Source organism: Chaetura pelagica, unplaced genomic scaffold (assembly GCF_000747805.2).
Source record: "Chaetura pelagica isolate M959 unplaced genomic scaffold, ChaPel_1.0 scaffold72, whole genome shotgun sequence".
NCBI classification, from domain to species: domain Eukaryota; kingdom Metazoa; phylum Chordata; class Aves; order Apodiformes; family Apodidae; genus Chaetura; species Chaetura pelagica.
In genome coordinates, this window is record NW_009952560.1 from 1,715,403 (window position 1) to 1,733,180 (window position 17,778).

General features: G+C 36.3%; 1 protein-coding gene across 2 annotated transcripts in view; it reads left to right on the top strand.

Annotated features, from left to right (window-relative positions):
• Positions 1-17,778, top strand: part of BCAS3 (breast carcinoma amplified sequence 3) — a 352,402-nt gene that overhangs the window by 31,368 nt on the left and 303,256 nt on the right. For both annotated transcript variants that reach the window (XM_010009054.1, XM_010009055.1), the window contains exons 7-8: positions 14,793-14,900; positions 17,490-17,566. In XM_010009054.1, coding sequence (XP_010007356.1) covers positions 14,793-14,900; positions 17,490-17,566 — 185 coding nt within the window. The remainder of the gene's footprint in view (positions 1-14,792; positions 14,901-17,489; positions 17,567-17,778) is intronic.

The window sequence follows — 17,778 nt, forward strand, 5'->3', positions numbered from 1 at the left end:
AAATCTTTCAAGTGAGGAAAAAGACAAAGCACGATAAGTAGAATAAATTTTAAAAAATTGATATAATTATTATTTTTCTCTTCTGGTCTGTTTTTGAAAGTGAATGAATAAATTTTGTTAGCTTTAAAATTTGACATTTATTTATAACATAGTAAATTTTTCTTCAGTAATTCAAAATAGAGATTTACAAGGCTCCTTCTTTGTGAAAAAGTGGTAAGACATTTTTAAAAAAAAGATCCTGCTTAATCCCTTCTGTCTTTAAATTCTGACTAGGCAATATGTTCAGAATATCATCTGAGGAGGCCTCTTGCTGTATTTTTTTTGAATGGTGCTCACAGAAGTCTTTTGAAAATTAATTGTTATTTAAATTATTAATAGAATATTTGTACAGTATAATAAAATATTACAGATACACAATTTGAAGGACCATATCTCCCGTTTCAGCATCTGCTAGATTAGGTGACTCTTGGTAGTGAGAATGCAGTATTTGTGTCCCTTTCCTTAGCAGTTCCTCTTGAAGTATGGGCTGCATGTAACTATGAAATTCCTCCAAATGTTATGAAAAGTGGTTCGGTCAAGGAGGTGGCTGTACCAGTGACTTCACTGGTAGGAGAAAGGTTGTAAAATAAGCTAACATTTTATGTGATGTTAAGCAATTCATATAGAATCTCAACCTTAAGGCCAGGTTAAAGAAAAGCAAATTATTGGTTTTGCTATTTGTGAGGCTTCTTGTTCAGAGTAATTACTTTCAGGTACTATTGTTTCGTTGTGTTGAGCTTTCAGTTAATTCAGTTTGTGATAAATCTGTGCATCTGAAGATCATCAAGTAATAGAACAAGTAATAGAACATAATTCATGGTCACTTGAGAAAGTTTTGGTCTACCCGATGTGACCAGGACCTCTTAGAGGCTTTGTTGCTCGCAGTGCTTTTCAAGTGCCTTAACCGTAATATCTAAGCTTCTTTCTGCTTAACTTCACTCATGTGCACTCTAAAGCCCTCTAATTCTTTCTTGGAAATGGAATTGTTTTCAGGCTTCTCAGAAATTGTAATGTGAGCCATAAACTAGCATATAAACAATTGAGATTTAGTAGACGTACAAGCAACTGAAAGATGTCTTGCTGTCATGCAATGTGAGGCAGTGAGGCTGCTTAATACAGAGGTGATGAAGTGTTGCATGGTCCCATTAGTTTCTGCTTATGTTAATGACACAGGTGGCAAGCCTATTGCAGGGAAAACAGGTTGGTACAGGGCTTTCTCTTTAATGCTGAATTTAAGAGGTGTTTTTTTGTGGGGGTTGGGATGATGGGGTAGGTGGGTGTGGAGCTGCTTGCTTAATTTGACCTTTGGTGGTGGTGATTACATGTGAGATGAGAAGATGCCAGTAGGCCTGTCAGAGCTATGAATCATTAGGTAAAGTACAGAAATGAAAAAAAAAAATTGAAATATAAAGAAACTGGTTAGAAGAATCAACTGAATAGACTGCTTGGACATTCATAATAGTGCAGTTGCAGGAAAAACTCCTTAATTTAATTATTGATTATTGGGCATTAAGTCACACACAAGCTGGACTCTTTCACCCACACAGGTTGCAGAGGAGCTTGTCACTCCCACAGCAGCTGAGCAAAGATATGGTTTGAGTTTCTGAAGACACTGTGTAGTGTACTTTAGAACAGTGAGTTCTGTTCACTCCCAGTTTAGATTGGTTTTGGCTTTTGGTGGAGTTCTGGCTTTGTTAAATGTAACAATATCTCAAGTATAGTTCATGTATGCTTCAGTAATCAACTGCAAGCTATTTTCTGATATGTCATTGATCAGAAAGTACTGTCAATAAATAATGGCTCAAAATAAAAGAAAAACTTTAATATTGATCTGTAGTTTTATATATGTTGGCATTTTGTAAAAGAGGGCTGGCTGTAAGGCTGTAAGTGGCTCCACAAAATGCTTGTTTGTCTTCTTGGTGGAATCTGGCTGTAGCAGAGATATTTCAGCATCAGTTTACCCTCAGTGTCGTTGTTGGTCCATTTTGTACCTTGCAGATCAGTGCAGGTTTTATTGCAGTACAAATTTTATGCATCTGTTTCAGTGGTGCATCCTGCTTCATTTGACAATAAGGACAGGACAACTCTTAAATTTATTTAGTGGTGTATTTTTTATTTTTTTTTTTGGAAGAAAGCATAATCAGCTGATCATAGATTAATCTTTGACAGAGGTATGGCAGAAATGCAGTTGTATGCTACTCAGAAGTTAATCTTTGTTCATTGTCTCCAAGACTTACAGAAATTTTTCCAGTAGAGCATATGTTCATAGAGTGATCAGGGGTAGCTGGTGCAGAGTTATAACTTCTGTGTAAAAGAACTGTTGCACAGAAGAAGGAAATCTAGCCCAGAATATACCAGAAAAATTGATTCTGATCTGAAAAGTGGAGCTCCAGATGTACTTTTCCGCAGTGATAGCTCTGGTCAAGTAAGCCTTGTAGATAAACAAATCTCCTGAGATGCCGCTAATCTTCCTGTATTAACTAACTGGAAATACGATGGGACAGCTATGTTTTGTAACATGTGGTATGTCTCAGTGAAGTGGAAAGTGTGTCACACTCTGGTCTCTCTGCAAAAGCAAGCCACAGCTGAAAAGCCAGCTTGTGCTATATTTTACACTTCAGCGACAGACAAGCCACATGCCGTACAGTGTAGCAATGTAATTTAATGTGCTGCAGCACAGAAAGGTAGGTTGTAGGCTGTTGTGTGGCTTTATTTAGCTTCATGCACTTTGAGATTTAAAAATCCAGCATATCTAGAAAGCTTCTTCTGATGATAAGAATGAGCAATGTTGTTCTGAGCAGAAAACACAATAGTGTTCAGAAACAGGTTGTGTGCTGCTGGTGAGGCAGGATGGGGAAGAACCATCTGCTGCCAAAACTGAATTTGGAGGTTGCTAAGCATTTTAGTATTTTGAAGGATTCCTCTTCCATTTACTTTTCTCCTTTTACTGATGGTGCTGGTCTTGTAGTATCTGTTAGATACTACCAATATGTTGATAGAACCTAGCCTTAAATTTCCCCCTTTTGTTGATGTTCAACAGTCTTTCTAACACCTCAACTCCAGGCAGGATTTGTTGGAACTGAAGTGGACATAATGGTTGTCAAAAGTACTCAGAACTGAAAAATCCATGACCTCCTCCAGTTCAAAACATCTGTTCCAGGGTTGTCAAGAGAATTTGTATTTTCAGATTCTTCCCCTGTACAGCCTCAGGAGTGGAAACAATTTTGTATTCTGGTTTTGGTCAGGGGTTTTGCCTGTTCTGTGAGCTGTGGTATGTGATGGAGAATAACCTCCTTGTGTCAGCAGTGGTATTGGAATGTTCATCTGAAGTTGCAGATGATGACAATGTGCAAAATTGGAGAGGAAATGCTTATCTGCATTGCCCTTTAGTAGGCTGGCTTTTTACTACATTGAAATGAATATTTTGATTTAGTTTATTAAATACAGAATTGTCAGCTCGCCCAATACCTTATCCTGTGCCGTGCACAACAGGCATTTTGCTGCATCTTCTCTCCTGACAGAGCTCTGGTGGACTTTAGGAACAAGGTGGATTGTTGTAGGAGCTGCAGCAGGGAAGTCTGTTTCTGTCAGGATGCAGCTAAACGTAAGTTTAGTGTAGGATACTGTACAAACCCTATAGTGGAAACAGGCTGCCTTCACCCATGGTGAAGTGTGAGTCTATATAGAACAGGATGGCAGGAATCCACATATCTGCGTTTTTATTCATTGTACAAGAAAAACATCATAAAATTAGATGAGCAGATATCCTGAAAATGCTTGAGCACCAAGTTCAGTGCAAGGAGTCCCTAATTCAGATAACTATATTGTATCACGTATAAACACTTGATATACTTTTAAAATATTTTTGATGAGAGAGTTAATGCTCTTTGTCTACAGAAACATGACTTAAACATAGTTATGCTTGTTTTGATCTTTAAATTTTAAGTAAAGTGTTAGGAACTATTAATGTTTATACTAGTTTGTGTATTTAAGTGAATGTGCAAAACATATTTATGGAGTGTTAGATCTCCCTACAGACATCAGTCTGGTTTTAATATTGTTTTCTTCATATGCTTGGGGAAAAACCAAAAACAAACCAACCAAACAAGAAACTTTAAGTAGCTTTTATGTGGACACCCAATTTATTTTAAAGCTTTGTTCCCATCTCTCTCTTTTCCCACACTTCTGTCTTAGGACTATAAAGTGTAGCTGTGTTGCACTTCTAGATTAAACTCAGAACAGTCTGAAATTTGGTCAATGTTTTATATTTTGTTTAAAAGTTGATTTCTTTGGTGATAATCTTTATGTATTCTGATCTCTTTCAAGAATTGTATGTTCTGTTAGTAGAAGAGTATTATACACGTTCTTTTCTTACAGAAAGTAAGTATACAAATTTCCAGATGAATTTGCTGATAATAGGTAATTTTTTTCTGTTCTTTGTGTGATTTGTACTTACCAACAAAATGGAATATTCTTAAATAATTTAAAGGAAAAGCTTTCTATATATTGCTTGTAACTAAGGGCTTCTTTTAACACCTTTTAAAGACAAATAGCAACATCTGTATCTATACTGCAGATTGGGACTGTAGTACTTTGAGCATTTGAAATGCTCCCAACTTTAAAAATGGGCTGGCAACTGTTGTTCACAGATAGGTGACTTCTGCATTGTCCTGCCTGGTGATGAGTCAGTGTTAAATACTGTCTTCTAGCATCTTGCTTGCTGCATTATTCATGAAAAACAGTCTTCCCCCCATATATTCTTCCTCCAGTGCTTTTTGGCTAATAAACCTTTTGAATTAGGACTTTGCTTGCTGTATGTTTTTGTGAAGTGTCTTGAACGTCCAAGGCACTGTGATAAATGCTCTTTGTGGTGCGTGTGTCCTGTGTACATGCAGCTCTATTGTTAGAGTAAGTGGATGCACTTGATCTCCTGGAGGGGAGGGCTGGCCTTGCCACTTACAAGCAGCACTTGACAACTGATTCATGGGATGGTAATTAGAACAGCTTCACAGGAGTCTGTACATCTAACAGTCGACAGTAAATATCTGGTAATGATCTGATAAGTAAGGATAAAACAGTGGAAGAAGCTGGCTTGGAAGCCAAAGGAAAATAAGGTGGTTTTTTTCGTTGTTGTGGTTTTTGTTTTGTTCTTGGTTTTTTTTCTTTTAAATAAAAAAAGGATCTGATGGAAGAAACTGAAGCTTGTAATCTTCTGTAATAGAAGAGAGACTGAAGTGTGCATAGACAGAGAACAACTTACTTTTTGTCCTCAAAATCAGTGAATTCCAAATAGTAAGTTAATTCCTTACCTTAGCTGGCCATACAGAGAGTATGGAAGTAAGCAGCATAGCAATTACCTGAAATGAAATTGGCTTTTTAATAAAAGTTCTTAAATCTCTTTGAAAGGAGTGCTGTTGCAAATGTTTTGCAAAGCTTGGTATCTTTTATAGCTCTTTTTAATTAAATTATTAAAAGTTAATGGGTTATAAAAATACGTGCTTGCCCTTGGAAAGGGCAATGTGTACAAGACTGGGTAGAGCATTTTAAAAACACTTACCAATGGTAACATGCAGAATAAGGCAGAGAATTTCCTTGCTTTGCAATAAGCTTATTTCAACGTGCTGTTACCATTAAGTATTCTTTGAACTGTTACAAAGCTTTTAATGCTATGGCAATGTCAATTATTTAGTAACAAGTTTTACCTTTCAATGAAGTTCAGCTTCTTTAAGAATAATTTTTGCTGAAGGCCAAATAGACATAACTTTGGCTTAAATAGATATGGCATAAAATGGTTGCTTAATGTGTTTGTCTTCTGTAATTTACAGAATTAATTTGTACCTGGGCAGCTAATTATGCTAATATAAATTTGCCCGTAAGCGGGAAAGGTTTATGCAGTACCACACCTTGCAGTAAAAGATTTATTTCACCTGAGGGTGGGGATTTGTGTCCCTCAGAGACAGAAAAGATGATGTATTTTTCTTTCAGTAGTTCACAAGGTTCTGGCCCAGCAGGTCACTGTCAGGCCTCAGGGACAGACACAACCAGAGTCATCCTGGAGCCAGAGCCAGCCCTTCTGGAGCCTTTGGAAGCTGGACTCTGCACTAGGAAGAAATGCCTTGCTTAGGAAATTACAGAAACAAAATACTACTAGTCTTGAAACAAACAAACAAAAACCAAACTAGAAGGGGAAATGATTAATGCCATTTTAACTGTTAGCATTGGTAAGATGTGGGGATCAATGCTTCAGATGTTGTTTTGATCTTTTTGATGAATTACCATGGAAAACCTTCAAAAGGAGTGGTACCTGTTCTTTGCACCTTTGTTCTGCACACCTGATATAAGCTGCACAGAAGCTGATGCCTCTTAGTTCACCTTTTATCTATTTCCTTTGTTCAAAAAATTACTGTTTTACGTGCATCTTGTACCTACCTACATCTGGCTCTACAACATTTTAGCAGAATCACACAAGTCCCATCTTTTCTTCCCACACATGAGCAAACAATGTGGTTTTCTTTTGGTATGTCTTTTTTTTGGTATTCAGGCTGAGACTTGTAGTTTACCTGTTACAAAATGGTTTCTGCAGAATTGATGACTTTCTGAAAGTGTTTTGGTTATAAGTCTGTGAGACTAAGAAGATGGTGAGGTAAGAGGATAAGATGGAACTTTTTTTACTAGACTGATAGACTTGATCAAACTATTTGAGGATGATACAAGAGTGAACTTTGTAACTCTTGTTATTTAACATGAGTATTTTAGTGCTATATCAAATACTTTCCTCTCTTGTATTTAAAGGATTAGATTTAGTAACATGTGTCTAGGATTGGTACAGGTTTTTCTTATTTAAAACTAAGTGCTTCCATGTTTTTTGCAATTTGTGGTACACTTAAAATGTCTCTGCTGCTTTGTGTTTCACTGCTACAGACACATTTTTGGGAAGTGTCACTTTCTCAGGAATCTCACTCTGCTTTTCCTGATTTTGAGTGAATCTTCTTAAGTACCATGAATTAAAGTAAGAAAATTACTTAGAGTTGAGTTTTTAAGCTTTTACAGTGAAAAGTTGGCATACAGAAAGCCAGGGAGTTCTAGGGGATTAGATGGTGGAAGTTTTAAGGAAAGCTTTTTCTGCAGTGATGTTTAAGGAATAAATAATGCAACCTAGGGATTTTTTAAAATTTATTTTTTGTTAAGTGTTTTTATTCTGATGTGCATTCTTCAGAAGGTGGTGGAAATAGGGAGATACTGAAGAGAGCTGAAAGGAGAACTACAAATACATGCTAGGACTGGAAAACAAACCTGAGAACACAAAGTTTAAAAATATTTTTCAATTTATTGGGTATTAGTGATTGGATTGCTTTGGATGCTTATTGATTTATAGGAAAGATAACTGAATGCAGTGAGGCTCTCTGTGTTGTTGTCAGACATAGAAGCTGAAAATGGGAGTATGTACAAATTCTATCTTGCAATAACAAGTAATTTCATAAAAATAAAATTATAAAAATGTTGGAACAACTCACCATAAATATAGAGGACCCATTGTTGTTTGAAGTCTTTTAAGACAAGATTAGGTTGCTTGGTAAAAAATAATTTCTTTGAGCTTCTGGGACATTTTATGCATGGCCTGGAAAGAGATGATCCTTCTAGGATTGAAATCTGTTAATCTGAGCAAACCTTCTTCAGGGGCCTTGAAGAGAACAGAATTGCCTTTGTGGTCTCAACATGCTAATAATATTATTTCAAAGATCATAATCAAATCTCATGCTTCAACTTTCCAGTGTAAAGGTTCAGGAAGGAATTTTTCCAGTAAACAATTAATTAACTCTGTACTGTGTACTCTGGTTTTGTTTGGCTTTTCGTCTCCTTGAAGCATCAGAGAAGTGCTCACAGCTAGAACAGGTTACTGGATAATCTAAACCACTGCACTGTGATTTAGAAACTTGTATTTGTGCCACTGTCAGAGTCTTCCTCATTCCTGTACGGAAATGGCTTTTTCTTTACCAGTAACTTCTTGGTAGCATTTGAGCTATATATAAGAATAGGTATCCAGGTTAAACTTAATGGCCAGCATTAGACAGGATATCTAGGTGAGGTAATAGTCCCTTCTGACTTGACAATTAAATAAGCTGCCTTTTGTAAAGTAAGTTTTGAAGCGACATTCTATTTAGGGCACTTGAAAATTAAAAAAAAAAAAAAAAGTTTAAATGCTTCTGTAAATGTTAAATCCCACAGATTGTAAAGTGGGGCTAGTAAGAGATTGTTGTATTATTAGGGTTAGTATCTCAGTAAATTTTAGTATTTTTACATCTTAAAGACGCTGAAAGTAATTGAAAATGTGTCCATTTTCTATGTTGGGTCTACTTGGTTTGAAAATATCATTATTGCAAATTGGATGCAAATAAAAAATCACAAGAGAAATGGGTAAGAATAATGAAAATAATGAAGAATAGTACTAGTGTGGCCATTGCAGGATGGGAAGTAAGTCTGGGAACACAGGGTGCAGTAACAGACTGCTACTGATTATAGTTTTTAGAAACAGTGAAAGGTTATGTTTGTGAAAATTAAACTTGTACTTCAGAACAGAATAATAAAACAAGTCACCTGACCTAATTTCAAAACACTGAAATTAAAATAGAGCTTTTTTTGTTGTGAAACAAAACTTTAAAAATAGAAGACAGACTGTGACAGAATAATTGCCAGGTTGATTTTTTTTTTTAACTCATAATTTTATTTTTATGTAAAGTTAGTGGTAGCTGGATGGCTGTGTGGTAGAAGTCAAATTGCTTCTGACTGGAAGTATGTGACCTGCTGTCTGAAGCTGCTTTAGTGATTGCTGTTGAATTTACTGATCTGCATATGTGCTAGAAGGTTTGATGTTGCTCTTAAGTTTAAATGTTACAAGACTTTCTCAGGGAATGTAATTTCATTTTGTGGCTTTTTAAATTTTTTTTTATCAGTGGGAACTTGTAGGGGAAGCAAGGTTTGGCCTCCAAGGTATGGAAACAGCATTTTTTAGCTGCCTTGAAGCAGTGTTTTCCAGTTGCTGCACTAAGAATACCATTTTATTCTTGAATAAAATAAAATAGCTATATTTAGCAAGATTTTTTCTGTAATTTTTGTCATATCTGGGTTTTTTGTATCTAGCTCCGTAAGGTAATGAATATAGTTTTGTTGAGGTCAGTAGAGATTATATTAAGCTGCTGCTGCACACTGTGCAGTAACTCACACCATTTCACAGCACAGTCCCTTCAAATGCAAATAGGAATTTGTGGCGTGCTATTTAAATAACTTGCCAGATAATACTTGGAAGTATCAAAACTGGAGTAGTGATTAAATGAAAGACTCTTATCATGTTAGATCAAGTGTGCTGATGAGTAGAAGTGATTTATGCTTTTTTTTCCATTATGGAAAACTCTCTATATTGCCCTGCACATTAAGAAGGTCAATACATGATGGAAGAGGAGGAAGAAATGTTTGAGTTTTTTTAATGTGGAAACTATAAAAGAGAAAGGGATCATTACTGCAGAAAACCTGCTGTTAATAAGTGCAATATTTGTCCTAAGTAAGTATAGAATGAAACTGCCTTGTAAGGGTACAGAACAAGGCACATGTGATGTAATTTTTGGTGTAATTAGAGAAAGATGGAGCTGATTGTAATGCAGTTTCAACAGGCGAGAGGAACGAGCAGCACACTGCAGCCTGGCACCTGGGATGAGGATCACTTTATAGAGAGCAGCTGGAAAGAAACTATTTCCCCTTGTTCCATCATGGGAAGTCAAGTTACCAAAAAGGTTTCAGGTAGAAAACACTGTGGTGATTCTCTGTGGGTGGCTACAGCATTTTTAGTCACAGGCATTGAGGCATAACAACTAATTCAGCAACTGCTGAGGTTAACTAATCTTTGGAACAGTTTTTCTAACAATTTTATAATACTGATATTGCTCAGTATCCCTGTAATAATGTGTTCTTGATAAGTGATTTTTTTTTTCTATATTGTTAGATCAGTCTGTGTAGTCTCTTCCTGTAATCTCATTAATGATTTGGTACAATTTTACCTTTTTCTAAAGTTCTAATTCATTATGTAATTTTTGTAGGTTAATAGAGTGGATGTTAATGGTAATTAGTTGCTTTCCAAAAGAAATTTGTGGAGCCTGTACAGAGTACAGGTGATAGAAAAGTTTTTTACTGTGATTATGTCCTTTATAACCATTCTGTGATTCTAGAACTGTACCCCTTGCCCTAACAAAGCTTGTACCTGTTAATTTAGCAACTCTATTGCTATCTAAAATGTATTATAATGTCATAACCTCTGTCATGGTTCCCAAATGACATCATTGTGTATCTCATCAAACTTACGTTGTATACATTTAGAGGGGAAAAAAAAGTAAGTAGAAGGAGACGCTTGTTCTGTTTTCTCAAGATTCTAGCCCTATTTTTGTGAAGATGATGTCAAATACACAATGATACACTATCTTGGCCAAATGACTTCCATCCTGAGATGATTTTTTTTTTTTTAATGCCTCAAATAACTGGAACTAGATCTCACATAAAGCATGCCTTAGAAAGGCCTGGCATTAGCTTTTTCAGCAAAAGCTCTACTTCGGTTTTACACCTTCTAAGCATTTTCCCCCCTTTTTGGACTCATGAAGCCATTCTGTAGCTGATGTCCATTTGCTCTTTGAGCAGGATGTTCCCCACATGGCAGAATGGGGAGAGGCAGCAGGGAGGAAAGTAAACACTTGGGAGTAACCTTTCTAATCACAGAAAATGTTTGCCTCATGTTGGTTCCATCAGTCTTCTCCTTTTTTTCCTATGCAAAAAGTGTGTGTGTTTTGTACAGTATGTTTGTCTCTGTATGCAAACATTTTGCACAGAGCTTTTATAAATGGTGAGACTCAGAGCTAGCAAATCTGTGAAGAGGTGATAGTTATGTTGTGATGCAGGAGCACAGATGTAGTCAAGTGCCAGCTGTACAAGGCATCTGTTACTTCTCTCTCTACACTGCAACAGTCAAATAGAAGATGATACAAGAGCCTGACTGTATTTGTATATTTATTAATGCCAACATTTTGAAGTAATTGTGTATTTTGAATTAGTGAAAATTGAATTTGTGACCGTTAAAGGAGTTGTTGATATCTCTGCATAAAGGAGGTATTTTAACAATTGGGACACACAACACAAATTTCTCAATATTGTGTGGGAGTAATTTGCAATAATTTTATTTGTGACAGACTTAATATTAGTATCAAACTGCAGTTTTTACACGTTTCTGTCTTAATCTTTTTCTTTCACATAGTCATCAGGGGTACTGAAATATCATTGGTCCCTTCTCATCAATGAGACCTGTGTGAACCTTCAGCTTATCAGAAGAAAAGCTTCTTAGCTAGAAGTCTCCTCTCCCTAGGGGTAGGCCACCAACTAGTATATTTCAGGCATGTTTACTAGCAATGTCTATAGGATCCTCTGATGAAGTGAACGTTCATTACTTATTCCTGAAACAGCAAGGTGCAGTAAGTTTAGTTTCATACAATTCTAAGGTTTCAAGAACTTCTGATTATCAGGAGGTACTTTTGCAAGTTTCTGGGGCTCTGTCTTGCCATCTGTGGTGGTTTTGGTGATATTCTGTGGTAGTTTGGGTACTTCTGCTTTTGTAGCTGAAATTTAAATATATTGATTACTTTAAATGTTGTTTTCATTCTCATAGGTGGTGTCCTTTTGAATATTTAATATTTGCTTGCATATTTGTTTGATAGTTTAGTGAAGAAAATTGTTAAGAACAAAGCATTATGCCTAAGTAAATTTTTCTACAGGGACTCCAGGGTGATGATCAATAATGATGCATTGTCTTAGAGAACATAGTAATTTTATGTGTATTTAAATGGGGCATCTTATTTAGTGTAAATCTTCCTGCTATGTGGAAGAATGAAAACATGTTCATCTTCTGCTTTTGGTCATGGCAGGTTTGGGTTCAAATTCTTCTTAAATCATTAGCTACAAGGAGTTGAGCTGTCTTGCTCTAAAAGCTGTGTGCAGGACTCAGTCTAGATTTTTAACTCTAAGAATGTGAAGGGAACACTGTAGCTGAGTCTGGCTTCCTCTGCAAGGTGGGCCATAGAAATCCCTGTTTCAAGAAGATTGGGAATTAGGAGTAGTTCAGTGGAGGCTCTGAAGGGTCAGAAAAAGCTGTTTTGTGTTGCAGCTCTGTGGTGGGAAGCCAGTTCTGGCTTTTGCAGCCCTGTTGCACATCTTTTATTGCTTAATTCATGTGCTTCCACTTCCTTTCTTGCTTCCATGCCTGTTGGGCCTGTCACTGAGCCATTTTGCTGAATTTACCTAGGGGAGAATTCCCTCTAGAGGAGAAAGAAAGGACAAAGTGTTATTTTTCTATTGATTTAATATGCTAAAATGGGTCAATATAGAATCCATTGCCTATCAGAGGCCGGAAAAGGAAAGTACACAGAACCATGAGCTTGAGCTTTTGACATGTCTGAAATGGAGGAGGGCAGGACAGCTCTTATTACTGCTTGTGAGGAGTGGAGGCTAATCATGGTACTCTTATTTTTCTTTAAGTGCTATGAAAGAGAAATGAATCTTTAGATCTCTGTCTGTGATCATCGTTCTCCTGTTCTAGAAAAAATGATCTCACTGCTGGCTGCAGAGATGTAAAAGAGAGTAAAGAAGGACCATTCAAAAGGCTCATATTTTTATAAATAATGTCTTTGGAAAAGAAAAGCAGTCCTGCAGTGGTGAAGAATCCCTCTCCTGCATGGGACTCTGATGAATGATTAAAATACTCAGGTTTTTTCTCCCAACAAGTTAAAAACATGTCACTGAGCTGTTACTGAGGCCTGATCAAAAAAGCGCTTGACATGATGGATCTTTGCATTGTATCATTCCTCATTTAGATGCACAGCTTTTGGAGTAGAATTTGCAAAATATAAATTGCAATAACTTAATGTGTCTCATGAAGTTGAGTGCTCAGTAGCAAGTGAGTTTCATAATCTGCATGTTTGAAATTTTTTTGGTATTATTTTCTGATCATGGGTTGCAGTGTACCATGGAATTAAAAGAAGGATAACATTTGGAAAGAGGACTTTTGAGTTGGAGCAAGATAGGTCAGAACTACTCTGTAATTCTAGTCTATACTGCTGCTTGATTATTGGCACTTGAACTCAAGTTACTGGTTTTTAGCTGGTGTGATTTAAAAAAGTATTGTTAGAATGATCTTACCATGATCAGCCAAAAGAAAGGTATGACAGAATAGTAATTATTCACTTAAGTGACAGAATTATTACCCATAATTTTCTTGGTGTAATATGTTAGTTGTAGTCATGTAGTTTGCTATATGTTAAGTCAAAATGGAACTGTGCAACATATGTAAATAGTAATCTGTATCAATTATGCTAATACAATTTTAGCTTTGTCAGCTCCTGTGAATTGTGTTTTGAAACAAGAATGTGTGTACCCTTTTATCAAAATAATACTTTCTTCTAGGTAATAGATGTACTTAAATGAGCAAAAGTTTGTACCTAGACCTTGCTGTCACTTTCTGCATTTTCTAGCAGCAGTGAGCTTCAAATGTAAAGTAACTAGCTTTGAGTCTCACTCATTTAAGTGTTTTTGAAGGGCCTTTGAAGTGCTTAAAAGTAATAAATAGCACCCTCTAGTTATTATCCTAGGTATGTGCCTAGAAAAATGTGTATTTTGGGAACAATTTCAGGAGGCAACATGTCATAATTTATTCTTGCTATTATTTCTTTGACAGTTGTCTTTCTGTGCATATGTTATTTCTCTCTGCATACTTACTGTATGTAGCATTTTATTATCTTGAGGCATTTGAGGTAAAAGCAGTTGGCATTTGTACTCCAGTTGTTCAGAAAATTCTCGAGCAGCTTGATCAGATCCAAAAGACAAGCAAGTGTTGTGTCAAGAATTGTGTTAAAGTCTGTAAAATAAAACAGATATGGGCAAGGGGAAACACCCTCCTTTACCAATACTTAGTATGTGTTTGTACAGCTGGCGATTTGTGCTGCTTCATATTCGTTGACCTAAAAGTAGCCAACATTTTAATGTGTTCTTGGAGGGGAAAAAAGGTGTTATGGAAAAGAACTGCCACATCAAAGCCTCTCCTTAGCTTGTAAAATGGTTTCCACCACTACCTTCCTCAGCACTATCGGAACACTCGGCACTTTCTCCCTCTCAAAAGAAAGCAAGCCTTTTTATTAAGAAATGGCCTTAGAGTTTTGTTTATATTAAAATGATAAAAGTGACACAAAGCAGTTGAAAAGATCTATATAGTTCAAACAAAAGTCCACCAGAGATCTAATCTAAGTTCTGTGGATTGTCTCCCTATCAAATCAAGTCAAATAATTCAGCTGTCACAAGGAGTAGAGTTCTTACTCTCTTTAGGGAAGAATATTTTTTTAAATAACTGGAGTGTACTCTAAAGCTTCACTTCTATCAAATGGCTTGTATTTTGCTGGTCAGATCTGATGTTCTGAAGTCTTAGTGGTGACAAAGGAAACTAAACGCTTGATGATTAATTGTTGTTGATCATTGTGGATATTGTAATTCAGTTTTCATCCCACCTTCCTTTAATGGAGTAGGCTTATATGGACCATTTTGTTCTCCAGTGATCTGCTCACATTGCTGGATTTTTTCAGTGAATGTGATAAATAATATAGGGAGGCTGAAATAATTGAAAAATAATTTTACAGTAAATCCTTCTTTCCACTAAAATGGTTTAACATTTATTTTAGCACAAGCCCACCTTACTGCTGCGTGGACCTTTATTCTTTGCGAACAGGAGAGATGGTCAAGTCCATACAGTTCAAAACTCCAATTTATGATCTGCATTGCAATAAAAGGTAAGGATGTTTACTACGTGTTCTTTCTGCTTTAGAGCATATAAAATTTTGGTAATTAATACCATTTTTGGTCTGTGCACTCCTGGACTTTATTGTTTTGGCTTTCCTGTAAGCATAGCTTTGGTTCTCCATTTCTCTAGTAATATTTCAGTTTGAGTACAACAATATGCTTTTCAGTGGCTTTCATTCAAGAAGCTCAAAACATTTTACATCTGAAATTATTTAACCTGCTTTCAGTTGTGATGAGGAATCGTTGCAATCCTCTATCGTCTACCTACAGATGGAGAAATGGATCATTGAGAGTTTAAGTAGTATAGACCACTGAAGAGTTTACAGCCTTGTGTTCCACTTGTGTCTCACATACACTGTCTTCCTGCACATCCAAGAAATTCCTAGTGTTCACTCCGTGGTTTACAGCAAATAATGTTGCTGTGAGTTAAATAAAAAAGCAGCATCTCTTAGGTGGGATAATGTCCCCTCATTTCTGCGAGAAAAAAAGGCTTAGAAGGCTGAACATCATATAAAAAAAACCCATCCTAGAAGCCACAAAGGTTTTGTTGAATAGACATTTTGAAGAAGGGAGATTTAGGTTAAGACACTAGGAGGAAATATGTCATTGTGAGGGTGGTGAGACACTGGAACAGGTTGCCCAGGGAAGTTGTGGAAGCCTCATCCCTGGAAGTGTTCAAGGGCAGGTTGGATGGGGCTTGGAGCAACCTGGTCTGGTGGGAGGTGTCCTTGCCCATTCAGGGGGGTTGGATCTAGATGATCTTTAAGGTCCCTTCCAACCCATTCTGTGATGCTATGATTCTACCATCAAAATCTAAACTTTGTGACTATGTGAGGTCAAGTACAGAAGAAAAGTAGTACTAGTGAACAGACACCTCTAATATGACAATGAGTCCGATCATGAGGAGGATATTTAGACGGTGTAAATGTTTAAACAAGCAAAGGATGCCAATATTTTTAAATTTTTTAATTCCTGTCAATCTTCTTAATTATGGATGTGAGTATGATTATTACATCAAAAACCAGTTTCACTGAAGTGGTTGAGTTGGTGAGAGTTATGTGCCGTGAATAAGTCACTGTTCCTTTAAAAGCTGTCAGAAGGAGTTCAGTACTTATCTGTGCAACTGTCCCTTGAAAAATTTAAAAGTTCCCTTGTGTACAGTGTGATGATAGTAAATCTTTCCAGTCAGGCCTCCTGGCAGAAGAAAAATCCAATTGTAAAAACAGTCAAAAGGCAAATCATCATTCAAAATCTCTCCCAACTAAGAAGTCTTTCCAGGTGCTAATGTTTCTTTTCCTAAGTGGTGAAAATGGAAAAGCTACTTCAAAGCTATGTGGCTGTATCCAGGGTGGCTGCTTTTCTGGAATGTATCACATTCTGTTATTATCCAAGGAAAGCTCACTATTTCAGATTGAAAACGCATTAAATGTGGCCAAGTGCAATGCTAATGGTGCATTACCCATACTACAGGCTAATGGGGTCCCAAATTTGGACTTCAAGTAAAATTTGAGTTGCAGAAAAAAGGGGAAAACTGTTTATTATTTATGGATTTATACTCCAGATTCATCTGGTAGGTTTCAGTTATACAGAAAGACAGTATACATCTTCAAAGAACAGAAAACAAAAATCTACATGATTGGGAAATATTGCCAACAAATATGCATAGGTTTTATGTATATACTTTGCACTTGCATGTGCATTCAAAGTTTTTCCATTGTTCATTGGTTTCCTTTCTTTTAGGCCTTGCAGAAGAAATGAGAAAAGATACATTTTCTTTTGTTTTTCTTTTGTGCAGTTTAAACAATTGGAAGATACGTTGTGTAACTAAAACTACTGTTTTGTCCAAAACTAATATTAATTTATACATGCAAAGTTTATAACTGAAAAAACGTGAGATTTGTTTTGGTTTTGGGAAGTTATCAATGTGGGAGAAGATGTTGAAAGCTAAAATGTTTGGCTTTCCAACTCTGGCCTCTTTCTTGTCAGAACAGTGTTTCATGTGTAGTTATTACGTGGCTTTTGTTCTGGTGCTTTGTTTCAAGCAATGAACAGGTATTTTACAATACCAGTGTGTACATGTCCAAGTGAATACATAAACATATACCTGTGATTTTGCTGATTGACACAAATCCTGCTTCTCAACCCTATTTTGGTGCTGATAACTCCTGGTATGAAAAACCCCTTGCTTTTCATAAATAAGATGGTTTAATAAATTTGCAATGGGATTATTTCAAATTTAGCCTCTGTTCTACTGATGGTTGATTTGCTTGTTATTTGAGTCATTGAAGGCAATTCAGGATCCTTGCAATTCCAGTCTTTCTTTTTAATGGAGTTTTTACTGCAGGAGGTATATCATAAATATGCTGTGTTGTTCTCTATCAGATCTGTGTACTTCCTGAAACGAAGGTTATGTGGTTGGGATGAGAAAGAACCCTCCATAACTGCCATGTATTGGTAACCTGGCAGTATATCACTGTAGAACTCATATTGATGCTTTTGAAATAATTACATTTAGATATTGAATCTTTAAACCAAAGCATTTAATGTTGAAAATGCCCATTCTTTTCTTATGTTTTCAGGATACTTGTTGTTGTCCTGCAAGAGAAAATCGCCGCCTTTGACAGCTGTACTTTCACAAAAAAATTCTTTGTTACAAGTATGTATAATAGTTGGGTTCAGTCTTTTTGCTCTAGTGGTGGAGTGAGATAGAACAGATATGATTTGTTTTTATTTCTGAATCTTCAAAGCAGCTCTCTGTGACTTCATTTAGAGTTTCAGGAAATTTGTTGCTTCAAAAAAAAACAATCCAGGTGTTAATCTGTCAAACCTTGGTCCTTTTGCATATTTATTGTGCTGTGAGTAGTATCT